The 13,794-nt window shown below is 34.8% G+C and overlaps 1 protein-coding gene across 8 annotated transcripts in view; it reads left to right on the top strand.

Annotated features, from left to right (window-relative positions):
• Positions 1-13,794, top strand: part of mre11 (double strand break repair nuclease mre11) — a 52,482-nt gene that overhangs the window by 36,180 nt on the left and 2,508 nt on the right. For 3 of the 8 annotated variants that reach the window (XM_067129207.1, XM_067129211.1, XM_067129212.1), the window contains exons 13-15: positions 366-488; positions 1,306-1,369; positions 2,360-3,298. In XM_067129207.1, the coding sequence (XP_066985308.1) occupies positions 366-488; positions 1,306-1,369; positions 2,360-2,479 (307 nt within the window). In that variant the 3' untranslated portion in view covers positions 2,480-3,298. Of the gene's footprint in view, positions 1-365; positions 489-1,305; positions 1,370-2,359; positions 3,299-4,424; positions 4,637-13,794 lie in introns of those variants that run through there. The other 5 variants (XM_067129206.1, XM_067129208.1, XM_067129209.1 and 2 more) reach the window with 3 other exon arrangements.

Genomic DNA, 13,794 nt, shown 5'->3' with positions numbered 1-13,794 from the left:
ACTGTAGCATATGCCTTGTCTGAGTTGATAAAGACAGTATTAAGAGTCCTCATTGTCTGTCTGTACTACTTCATTCCTGATGTATAGACTGTTAGAATATTTTTAATTGACAGGAAAACCTTTATTATTAGTAAGGAAAAATTAGATGTGTTGGTAAATAGTCCATTGTCTGCTGTAGCTGAAAATCACAACAAAGAGGGTTGGGCTGGGTTATGTCACTGATACGAATGTTTACTGTAATTTAAAAATGAAGCTGACAGTATCTTGTTTGTCTTATTATTTCAAGTGTAAAAGCTTAAGAATATTTTGTATGTGAATGTGATGTTAAATTCTTTGTTACATATTTTTTATTTATGGCATATTAGGGGTCGTGGATCCCAGAGGGGCCGTGCCAGAGGAGGCCGTGGCTCAAGAGCTGCTTCCTCTTCAGGGTACCAGGCTGGCTCTAGCAGAGCGTCAAGTGCAAAAGGACAGCTTGAAATGTCTAGGTAATTATTCCTTTTATTTTTGTCACCTTTCAAGACTAGTTAGAAAAAGTAAAAAAATACTTTTGCAGCTAAATTGTTTATAGGTTGCTAATTAGTCTTTAGTCTGTAGTCTTCATTATTTGATGCTCTTTGGTTGAAGGGGCATAAATTTGGGGATTCTTTTATTTCATGATTATTGCCAAGACATTGATTATAATGTACTCATTTTATTCATATTTGTTTCTAGAATTACTGTATATCTTGTGCATTGCACTGTAAGGTATTTTTATGTTACCATAACTCAGATTATTATTGAATGGCAAGTCTTGGATCCAGGTCCTTAAATTTTTTTCCTGTTATGTTGTAGTTTAATACTCATGCTTATTATACAAATTACAGTCGTATCATGTATACTAATGCCATTACTGGATGTGACTTTAAGAGCAGTAAAACAAGAATTGAATTATAGTAACATCAAATGAAATATTTTTGATAAGGGACTCATTCCCTACTCAGGGAAACCTCAAAGCATTTGATTAAAGTTGATGTTTTGAAAAATTTTACATGTACACTGAGAATATGAGTATTAAAGGGGAGAGTCATAGAATAATATTGCCATGTATATGATTTGCATCTAATGAAAGCATAACTGGTTAAATTTTGATAATGCAGTATTTATTGTTTTACACTAAGTGTTGTATAGATAGTCGGGAATAATTTTTTTTATTGATTTACTCAGGATAGAAGTACACATTTACCATGTAAATGACAATTAATTCAGATTATGAAATGGAAGAGTAAATTAATTGATAGTATGAATGTTCTTTTGATCTTACAGTATTGGCTCTCCTAAGAAAGGCAGGGGTGCATCACAACGAGGTCGAGGGAGAGGGCAAACTGCTGTGAGTACTGTATATTCTTGATTTTAATCTGAAAGTATGGTTGAGATATGCCGTAGTTTCTTACATTGTAATGTGGAAAAGTTCTGTAGTTGCACTACTAGTGTATATACTTTTTCATTTTGCTGCACTTAATCTACTCTTTGATATATTTGTTTTATTTTTCCATTATTATTCTAGTCCTCTATTATTACAGCGTAGTTTATAGGCCTGGTTTAGTTTTGGTAAAATGGTAAATGTATTAACAAATAGCGATTATATTGTAGTATCTTTCATACTGTTCTTCAGATTGAAAATACTAGAGTCATAGCAGCCACAGAATGTATATGGATATGTACTTGTTCTGACAGAGTATACAAACCTTAATTATATAATAGGAGTTCCATAAAATGCAAGCTGGTATGGCAGTTGAAACTTGTTAAAGTAAGGTGTTTGTTGAAGGGGGAGGGTGGGAGAGTCATATTATTCATCTAACTGAAGGTTCACTATTTTGCTTGTAAGATGTTTTGAGGATGTATACAAGTCACTTCATATTTTGTCTGAGAGATGTGACTGATTGAAAAAGTTCCCTGGTCATGGACTGTTTGCAGTAGTCACATCCTCCATGATTTTGACTCACCACAATTTTGTGCTCTGTATGTTCCAAGAATGTGCTAAGGAAAAATTTTTTAGGTTTGTTATGGTTGGTTATTGGAGCAGTCACTAAAGTTCAACTGTTAGGGGAAGAGGAGAACAAAGGCATCTTCTGTTCATAAGGATGTAACACTTCCTTTCACACTGAAGGATTTTTCAGCTTTCATTCCTATTGGTGCTGCGGCTGATTCTGCTAAATCTACTCCTTGTCAGTCTCCTCTGCAGTTACTTTTGACTAAATTAAATGTTCCTGTCAGTGAACTTAGAATTAGCATTAATAGTTGCTACAATTGTTTCACTGTTTATAATTTAATAGGACTGGGAAATACAGTACTGTTAATACAAACATTTTCGTTTCAGACAAAACAGTCCAGTATCATGGATTCCTTCTCTCGTGCAAGTCAGAAGGCAAGTCAGAAAACCTCATTTGCTGTAAAGAAAAGCTCTGGTGGCGTTGTATTTGAGAGTGACAGTGACTAGACCTTTATAGTGAATAAGGAATTTGTGATAGACTTGTGATTCATAAATAATGGGGATGGGGATTAATATTTTGAAACTGACTATTATACGCATACTCAACAATCATAAGTTCCTAAGTTATATAGTTTTGTCAGGAACATGTATAGAATTCTAGAATTTGATTAGATTATGAAATTATCTGAGTAACGTGAAAATCTGGCAGCTGTTTTTATTTTCCTTATGGCAGATTTTGATTTTAGATACAGACCCTCCACTACTTATAAAATTTCAAATATGCAAACAGTATTATTTAAGGTAAAAATTTATATGATGGATTATTCAGTGTATTGAAAACTTTTGAACGTATTATTTTGCAGTTACATGTAATTATAGACCAGTACTTAGTAGTAGTTACACACAGTAGTAATATGAACTTAGACACACAGTACAGATGTACGTTTAATCATTGTCTTTGAAGGGAATTTTCAAATTTAAGGTAGTCTCTGCTTGTAAGTGGAGGAGTATCTGTAATTAAGAACATATTGTATTCATTTAATTTCACTAGTATTTAGTTTTAGTTCTATTTGTAGTTTGAGTTGTTTGTACTGTAATGTCAGTTTAGTTAGCTCTGTGTTGAAAGTACAACTTATCTGTATGTAATTTTAGAAAATTTTTACCATATAATTTTTTTAATGTCAGTTTAAATTTGTGAATAAAACAATGCATTTTAGAGTTGTTTTGTTATAGTAGTTTTAGTTAATTGATCTTGTTTTTATTTGTACCCCTTGACCTCATCAAGGCCATATGAATACTGGAAATAAATGTGATTTTTACATTTGATAATTTGCTTCTGTGTAACCTTTTGAAGAGTTACTTCATTGTGCTTACATCAGGTAATGTTTTGAAATGTTTCCGTAAGAGTACTTTATATAAGTATATTTTTTTTATTTTTATTTTTTTGTCTGCATAACTTTGTGAGATGTTTCTTGAAATCATTCCTTTGAGTAAAAGTGTAGTGTTTCCTAATGGAATACTCTGCATAACGTTCTGGTGCATTTCATTACAAATGCAAACATTATGAAGTGTTGGTACCAGTACCATAAAAAATAGCAAGGTCAAGAAGGTCCTTTGCTCACTGACAGGGCACTAGAGAGAGGAAGGCAAGAAGTGCTGTGATTAGTGTTGGTATTGGAACTTTTTTTTTCACAAGGTTTTATGATGCAGATCTTGAAAAAAATGACAGATTTTGAGAGTTTGCAGTTCACTGACTCATCTTGGAGCAGGAAAGAAAGGTCGTCCTCAACGAAAGAGTGATGTAAGTTGATATTAACTCTGCAGCACATACTGCTGTAGAATTCAGGTTCTGTGATTGAAATGATACCAATCTATCTCCCCCATGATGGCCAGTTGGTAAGTTTGTAACACTTTGCTAAATATGAAATTATCACATACACTCATGACTTACTTACTGTCCCTTATACAGTATTTAGCTATAAATATTTAACACCAGACTCACTGTACCTTATGAATAACTTACACCCAGATTGAATTATAATTGACAAGTGCTTCTGCTCTGGGCAGGATTTATACATTGGTCTTTGGTTTATAAAGTTATAAACAGTTGACCATTTAGCTGTAAATATTCCTGTTGAATTCAGGTTCTGTACTGAGAATCAATATCAATCCATGTTTACCATGATTGCTCATTGGCAAGTTTGTAACACTTGATTAAATAAGACACTAGTGTCTTATTTAAATTCACACATATTTAGCCACAAGTTTCATATAATGTCTAATTTGCAATATCTGGTGAATAACTAAAACCTAGTCTGCCATAACCAACTGTCTCCTGATGTGATGCAACTTCCAGTGCCTTGTTTTTTCTAACTCTAATGATGATGCTCTGTTCAGCATTTCTTTTCATTTTAATGTATCCCTCTTACAACTTGGTGATCTGTTTTTTCAGGTGATTTAGATTGCAGTCCAGTGATTGTTGCTTGTCAGTAAGGGTGGTTTTATTTGTATTTTTGTTGCAATAACTAAGCATGACACGATATCCACATTATGTCTGACTTAGTGCAATATGATATAGAAGAATTTTACTAACAAACTAATTAGTGGTACAAAGTAAATTTTTATATCATCACAGAACTGTAGTACAGTTTTAAACATTTAAGATAGCAAACTGGTAAGAAGGTTAACATTTTTTTTTATTCTTTTTAATCCTTTTGAAGTGATGTAAATTATACTTAGTATTATTGAATTAAGGTACAAATTAAGTAACCATATTGTAGTTTTGCAATAGTAGAAAGTAGACAAAGTAGATGATCTTCAAGTAACATGGTTTGTGTCTTGAAGAAGTTGTTGGGCTTTAGTATGTGAAAATATGCACTCTGATTCTGGTGTAATATTTGCATCTAGATTTTAATTTAGTTTGTTAGTTTTTGAATTTCTGATAAATTTGAACATGCATCTAGATTTTAATTTAGTTTGTTAGTTTTTGAATTTCTGATAAATTTGAACATGCATCTAGATTTTAATTTAGTTTGTTAGTTTTTGAATTTCTGATAAATTTGAACATAATTTCACAATTGGAAGATGAATATTGTTATTGTTTGTGGCTAAATCATTAACATGATGATGATATAAGTTTATTTTATATTGAAGCAGAATTATGTTGTGTTCTGGAAACAATTAACATTTAACTGTAGTTCACCTGTGGTAAATTTATCTTCCTATTGAAATGTATATTGGAGCAACAAAGTACCTCAGAATTGGACTCATTTGTGTGGAATGTTCAAAGATAATACATGGTTAAACCAGTAAGAGCCACATTGATTTAGTTTCTTTCCACTGTTAATTGTATACAGTAAACAAGTTTCCACACTGATTGAATGTCATAAATTGTACAGAATAATTTGGGATTTCTGTACACATAAAGGTGCCTTGTCTTGTAGCTGTTTAGCATTCTGTGGTTTCATATTGAGTTTTGTAACAATGGTAATTCTAAAAGAAATGTCGTGTAGTTTTGGGGGAAATAAGGAGGATTCACTTTCATTTTATGGAAATTTAATTTAGATAAAACACTCCAAAGATTACACTTAGCAGCAAAAGTAAATCAGCATTTTTTGTGTTTGAATGATCCTGTTATGGAAAATTTATTGGCATGGAATTGGTAAAGAATCCCAGTGAGGCAAATTTATGCACTCTGAATTTCTGTTAAAAAAATATATTGAACTTGAGAGACAATATGCAGCAGAACCTTTTTCAAGTTCCTCATAGATTTAGGATAGTTGCTTTCAAATTTGACCTACTGCAGGCGTAGAGGCTAGGATTAAGAAGAGACTTACTTGAGTGATTTTTGTATTGTTTATTCACTTAAAAGCAGCCTTATTTTGACAGATCATGACATTTTTCCCTTGGCTCGTCTTTTTGATACTCTCATCTCCCCTTGAAATATTTTAACCCATTTGTCTTCCTCACCCATGATAAATTTTGCCTGTATAACAACCTCTGTCTTGACACATTTGATAATACAAGTATGCACGGAAGGGACACCATTCCTTGTTATGTTTTGACCTATGTACAGCATTGACCTCTTTATTGAGATTCTGGTTTGATTATTTCTTCTCTGGATGCATTGACCTCCTGTTCTCAAATTTTGACATATGCATCAATCTTTCTTTTAACAGTTAAGCTCCGCACTGATCTGCCCTCGACAGTTTTTGACCAGTGCATTGAACATCCTCTCCAAGACTTGTAATCTGTGCATTGACATCCCCTTGACAGGTTATGACCTTTACATTGACCTCCTTTTGAACAAATTTGACCAAAGTATCTCCCATCCCTTCAAATATGTGTTGACCAATGTTATGAATTCCACCTTGAGAACCTTCAGCTTAGTTATTGGTATTCACTTGACAAAGGTCTAGTTATGTATCAGCCTCCCCTTGGTCAGTTCTGAATTTTGTCAAACTCCTTTACAGATTTTGATTTGGGTGTTGACTTTCCCAGTGACAGCCTCCTACTTAGATATCAACTATCTTTGACAAATTTTGATGTGTGCGTTGACTTCTGCTTGAAGATTTCTAACCTTTGCATTGCTGTACTCTTGACAAATTTCTTGCATGTACTGACCTCCTTCGAAAATTTTTGCTTAAGCATCTGCCTCATCCTACTTAGTTTTGACTTATGCAGTCACCTCCCCATTGGCAAAATGTAACCAATTTAATTAATCTAAGCCCCATTAGTTTTTAAAGATGAACTATTCATCTGTGTCTTGACAGATTTTGCCCTGAGCATGAACCCTCTATGTCAGATTTTGACCCATGCTTCAATCTCTCATGATAAAATTTTTTTCTGTGCATTGCCATACTCTTTTGAAATTTTAATCTGTGCATCACGTCCCATCTTAACAAAATTGACATATTCACTAATATCATGTTTAAGAAAAAAAAATGTTATGTAACACTCACAGTTACAAATTTTCACTGATAGTGATCTCTCTATCTCTTGACGAATTTTGACCTATGCATCAACTTCTCCCCCTTGGCATAATACATATGAATGAACTTCTCATCCTTGACAAATTTTAATACATATCAACCTCTCTCTCGCCAAATATGACTTATGCATCAACCTTTTCATTCAGTGACCTCCCCCCTCCAATAGAGCAATCACCATTGAAAAATCTTTGCATATTCGTTGGTATCTTACTGGAAAAATTTTATGTATGTAACAATCTCCCGCCTGACAAAATTTGCCGCAAATAACCACCTTCTACCTGACAAATTTGGATTTACATATTGGTCTATGTGACAGATTTGTTAACTTTGTTTAGATTCCCCACGACAAATTTTGATCCATGATAAGTGTTACCATTGAAAAACTTCAACCCTTTGAAAAGCTCCACCAATTTAACAATTTCCCCAAAATGAATTTTGTAATGACCTTCGACCGCCCTGTGATAACCTTGGCCTATGTGTAAGCTGCCCCTTGACACATTTTAAAGCATGCATCGATCTCCTCTTCACATTTTTTTTATTTGTATTGACTTCAAAGACAGGTTCCGAACTACAGACTGTCTGATTTTCATTTACTACACATGACATGCATCGATCTCTTCTTAGGTAAACCTTGCCAGCTATCAGTATAGCCAGTCTTACTTGCAAAGAACTTGTTTAAGGTGGACCTTTTCTGTTAGGGGGATTTTAGGTTGCCGACTTTGGCAATCATGTACTTGCCATCTTTTCTGTTTGTTTCCATTAGCAATATTCTCTTGAAATATGTATGGTGGTAACAAAGGCGGTAAAGTAAGTTTAACCATAATAATAGTAGAATTAGAAAGGTTATTGCAAAGCATGAAAATAACAGTAGTTATAAAGCAAGGGCATAATATGTTTAATCACTTTTTTATAAGTTGTTTGTTTACAAATATAACTAGCATAAAATGCGCCGAAGTTTCTACGGCGCCATTGAGTTTTCTGTACAACCGCTACAGCGTATAACCAAGGCCACCGAAAATAGATAAATCTTTCGGTGGTCTCGGTATAATGCTGTATGAGCCACGGCCCATGAAACTTTAACCACGACCCGATAGTGGCCTGTCCTATATCGTTGCCAGAAACACGATTATGGCTAACTTTAACCTTAAATAAAATAAAAAAAAACTACTGAGGCTAGAGGGATGCAATTTGGTATGTTTGATGATTGGAGGGTGGATGATCAGCATACTAAATTGCAGCCCTCTAGCCTCATTTGTGTTTAAGATCTGAGGGCGGACAGAATAAAGTGCGGAGGGACAGACAAAGCCGGCACAATAGTTTTTTTTATAGAAAAGTAAAAATAAGAAACTCCTTGAATGTTACATTCTCAAAGATTTTTTTACGAAGTAATTTTCTCTCTCTCTCTTTCTCCGACTCTTGTGACACCAGTGAATAAATTTCTCTCTCTCTCTCTCTCTCTCTCTCTCTCTCTCTCTCTCTCTCTCTCTCTCTCTCTCTCTCTCTCTCTCTCTCTCTCTCTCTCTCTCTCTCTCAGGAACCTTTTGATAGGTATTAGCGTCTTTCGCCCAGCCGCCTTAACCGTATTGGTTTCTGAAATTTCATTTCGTTTTTGTATGTCAGACGCCTGACGTCCCTTAGGGTGGCTATGGAAACATTTGATTTTAGGTTAACTGAGTTTTCCTCTTGTTTTTACCCCTCCATTTTCATAATTGTATTTTGGGAAAGGCTAAATTAAAAAAAAAAAAGACAAAGAGGGAGAGGGGGGTGGGACCCATCCCAGAATGAATGGTCAGAGTGATTCCTTTGAAGAAGGGAGGTGACATTTCAAACTGGAGGGTGGAGACGCCAAGTCCCGGCCCAGCGGACTGTATGTACTGTCCGAACCTCGGACGTAGCTAGGTACGCATTATTATGCATACTTAATATAGAGGCCAGTGGTTAGAACGGCTGACCCCAAGATGGATCCCTTAGGGGGGATAGTGCCATCAGTGCGCCTCTCATGGTACACTGCAGGCATTACGTAAGGTTCTTTGCAGCGTGCTTTCGGCTTCTAGCTGCAACCCCTTTCATTCCTTTTATTATATCTCCGTTCATATTTTCTTCTTTCTTAATTTCCTCCTTCTCCTAACAGTTGTTGAAGTGCAACTGCGAGGTTTTCGTGTTACACTTTTACAACTTTTTTTATTCTCAATTTCCGTTTCAGCGCAGAATGACTTCATGGGTCCCAGCGCTTGGCCTTTGGTCTAAATTTTATATCCCATTCCATTCCTAAGATAGTTAGCGGCTAGTCTAATATTAAAGCTTATTACCCCTTAGAATCTTAGATTGACGTTACACACAAAAAAAATATATGGCACTTACAGTATATGTTTTTACTATTTAGAGGTTTTATTTATTCTTTTCATTTTAATTTTCTACAACACATAACTAAAAATTTTTTTTTATTAGTTTCCATTTATGGAATGACCTCAGAGTAAAGCAAGATGGCCTCTTTCGAACTTTGGCCTCGAAGTCGCAGGTCAATCCCTCGAGCAGAAAGCTTCGTCTTCTTTTTACTGTACCTTCGTTCATATTCTCTTTCTTTCATCTGACTCTCCACCCTCTCTAACACTTGTCTCACAATGCAACTGCAAGATTTTCCTCCTGTTACACCTTTCAAGCCTTCATAGTTCCCGGTTCTTAACCTTTGGCCTAAATTCTCTATTCTATTCTATTCTAAAATGCTTCGTCAATCCTGAAGGTGTCATGCGATTGGAACTTCTGAAGTTCAGGCGGGGATGTAATGCATTACTACCCTGATACATTTCTTGTATTTTAATAATTTACTTACATTTTTATTTATTTATTAATTTGTTCATTTACCTGTTTTTCTAATAACTGATCTCTTTCTGTATTTCTGTATTTCCCATCACCTTGTTACCTCTTTCGAATGGAAGCTTGAATTTCAAGCCAGTGGTCCTTGTGGGTTTCTTCCCTATTGATAGGGATTTATCTTCTGAATAATAATAATAATAATTTTTGTTACTCATTTCAATTAAACACCATATTCTTTGGGAACTTGAATTTCAAGTCAGTGGCCCACGTTGGCTTATTCAGTATGAATAGGGTTCATCTTCGGAATAATGATAATAATAATAATAATAGTAATAATAACCTTTTCATAAACGTCACTGGCGTGCTGCGGATGACGCTCTTCAATTTTTTTGCTCATTTTATTTAGCTTAGTCTGTAGTGTATTGATTTCCTACAAGTGCTTTGACAGTTATCCCCATCGTAATCATTCGCTCATTTAATGAAATTTTACAGGGTATATAGTTCCGGTTTCTTAGCAGACCGTGGTGCTTTCACTTCTGTTTTGGTGAAACTTACTGGCTTCGTCCTTTCGTCAAATTTGTTGATGTTTACAAACAACATTAAATGTTGTTGCTCTGAGATACAAATAACTTGTTTTTATTGAATTAATGTTTCCTGTAATTTATTTACATTATGTATACCCTTCAGGAAAATCTTAGCCATTACCCTAAATATTAAACAACGAACCATCTACAAAGTCTGCAGATATACCTTTTATTTTTTAGAATTCAACTTGCCTACATATGGTTGTATAAATAGCAGATGTACCCTAACACAGCTGTATTAAAACATATAGTTCAGAAACATGGCCTAAGATATTCATTTCCAATCTCGTTGCAATTCATTTTAAGTCTAATTTTATCATTTTCCCGTAATTCCACAGCGATATAGAACGCACAGAACCGCATTTGAATGAATCAAACGTTCTCAATAATAAAAAAAAAAAACCGGTTTTCATTCGTACTAGATTTTCTGCTCAGAATGTTTCTCATGTAGGATTCATCGAGTTTGCCAGGCACAGAGCATTTGCGTGTCATGGTACTTTTGGTGCCTCCCTGTCATGCAATGCGACAGTCATATGTTTCAGGCGAGTCGCAGCGATGCGCATATAGGTGTTACGGTATAGGTCTCGCGGATGGTGTTATCAGTTGAAGTCCTGAGATCGATTGCTGGAGGGGGGGAAAAGTGACTTGCGCTTGTTGCATGGAAAATTCAGTGGGTTTTCTTTGACCCATAGCTGAATTAGGTACCTAGTAGGCTTTTGTATATATATATGTATATATATATATATATGTGTGTGTGTTATATAACTAAATTTTAGGCTTTATGTTTATGTATACTATATATAATTATATATATTTTCATATATATTTATATATATATATATATATATATATATATATATATATATATATATATAGATTTTAACCTTTATTTATATATATATATATATATTAATTTATATACATTTATTTACATATATACTATAAATATTAATTTTATATATACATACATAAATAAATTTTAGATAATATGATAAAAATTATTTTATATATATATACATAAACTAAATTTTATATATATATATATATATATATATATATATATATATATATATATATATATATATATATATATATATATATATATATATATATATATATATATAGGAACACCCTTGTTTATAGTGGGATTGGAGGTAATAGAAAAAGGGAAATAATGTCAACTGCTCCTCAAACAAGGCAAGGTAACAGGAAACGGTAATTGAAGCAGGGAGAGATGACGTTATTGAAGGTACAACGATTTATTGAAGGAATAATAAGCGCCTTTTCTCATTCCCTCGATACGTCTCGTCGGTACGATTGTAGGATGTTTTCGCATGACTCTGACGTCAGTTTTCTAGTGATTAGTTCCTGGCCTCATTTTTTTGAGCCTCCGTAGGGGAGTGGTGCCGACGGGAGGGCCACTTAAGAGTCCTTGCAGCGTCCCTTCGGCCCCTAGCTGCAACCCCTTTCATTCCTTTTACTGTACCTCCGTTCATATTCTTTCATCTGACTTTCCACCCTCTCCTAACAGTTGAATGACAGATGACCTCACAGGTCCCAGCGTTTGGCCTTTGACCTAAATTTGATATTCCAGTTCAAATGTTGGTGTTCTGTATTTCGACAGAAGTGCATCGCTACAATCAGCAGCGGTGTGCCTAAACAACTCTTGCGCACGCGCATTCATTCTTCGACCTAATTGTTGTTGTTGCCATTTTCAATCTTGCTAAAAGATCGTTGCAACTCTAGAATTCCTTGTTGGAGTTTCAGTTTCCATGGGGATCGCTCCATCGTCTTCGACATCTTCGGTTAAAGCAGTCGAGAGAAAATTAATAAGGAAATATGTGACAATTACCAACGGAGGACGAGCTGAAGACGAATCAAAAACACTTGTCCCCCGTATGGAGGTAGTGCCGTCAGTGCACCTCATGCGGTACGCTGTAGGCATTACTTAAGGTTCTTTGCAGCATGCCTTCCGCCCCTAGCTGCAACCTTTTTCGTTCCTTTTACTGTACCTCTTTTCATATTCTCTTCCATCTCACTTCCCACCCTCTCATAACAATTGATGCATCATGCAACTGCGATGTTTTCCTCCTGTTACACCTTTCAGACCTTCTTACTGTCAGTTTCCGTTTCAGCGCCGATTGACCCCATAGGTCCCAGTGCTTGGCCTTTGGCATAAATTCTGTATTCAGTTTAATTCAATTCATTGATCGTTTCAAGCTCAATGGCGAAAAAATATAGCCAGCCCGATTATGAGTCTGTGAACTGAAGCCAGACCTTGAATCCTTAAGCATGTGAAAACAGACATAAGTAGTGGTTCGAGAAGATATAAACTGAAGTGTTTCAGAATTACAGACTATTTGCCAATGTTACTCGGAAGTTGTATTGGATTCAGAAGTTCAAAAGTGGCCTTTTATTAAGGGTTACTGTTTCGTTCTTCGAATAATTATTTTCATTTGAATTTTCATTTGACCCTGAGGTAGTAAACTTGTGCAGTTGCCAATATTCTCCGCGTTCCCTTCGATATTAAGTTCATAAATTTATTTTATGCTTCCATTGTGACTGTTATTGCCATTGAATGCTAATTAATTCGTACTTTTATTTGGACTGATGTGGAGTTAACGCATACTTATTCGTGTTATGATTCAGTGCGGATTGTGTTCTAGAGTTATTAGTATTTTTATTAGAGCTGTCGCCTAGCACGCTGTTGGCCCAGGAATTTATTTCTGGTGATAGAAATTCATTCCTCGTCATAATGTGGTTCGGATCCCACAATAAGCTGTAGGTCCCGTTGCTAGGTAACCAGTTGGTTCTTAGCCACGTAAAATAAATCTAATCCTTCGGGCCAGCCCTAGGAGAGCTGTTAATCAGCTCATTGGTCTGGTTAAACTAACTTAACTTTTTGTAGTTTGGAAACCAATTATGTTCGTGGTCCTCTTCTACCGTGAATTTACATCGCTCTATTTCTTATTCTTTATTATTTAGTAGTTGAACTGGTTTTTCCATACTTGTAACTAATGTAACAGAGTTTAGATCTAACCTAATTGTTTCATTTAAAAAAAACAGTTTTTTCACTGGCAGTCCTTTTGTGAAAATATTAGCGTTGTTACTTTTTTGAGGTTTTTAAGTGGCTTTTTAATATTCAGGGAGCAGCATTAGAGTCCCAAGAATATGTGGTGTGATGTGTTGGGGGGCGATGTGGTGCTGATGAGCCTTCTTTGTCGTATATGAAGTGTCAGATAAGTAAGTTTACTACAGAGCGAGTTCAACACTTTTCCAGCATTTTAGAAATGAATTTTATAGTGACAGTTGCTTGGCTTTTATCTAGAACCTTCATATATATATATATATATATATATATATATATATATATATATACACTGTATATATAGCACTATATATGTGTATATTATATATATATATATATATATAT

This window comes from Macrobrachium rosenbergii, chromosome 27, assembly GCF_040412425.1.
Source record: "Macrobrachium rosenbergii isolate ZJJX-2024 chromosome 27, ASM4041242v1, whole genome shotgun sequence".
Lineage (NCBI taxonomy): Eukaryota > Metazoa > Arthropoda > Malacostraca > Decapoda > Palaemonidae > Macrobrachium > Macrobrachium rosenbergii.
This window is presented reverse-complemented; position numbering and strand designations above follow the sequence as displayed.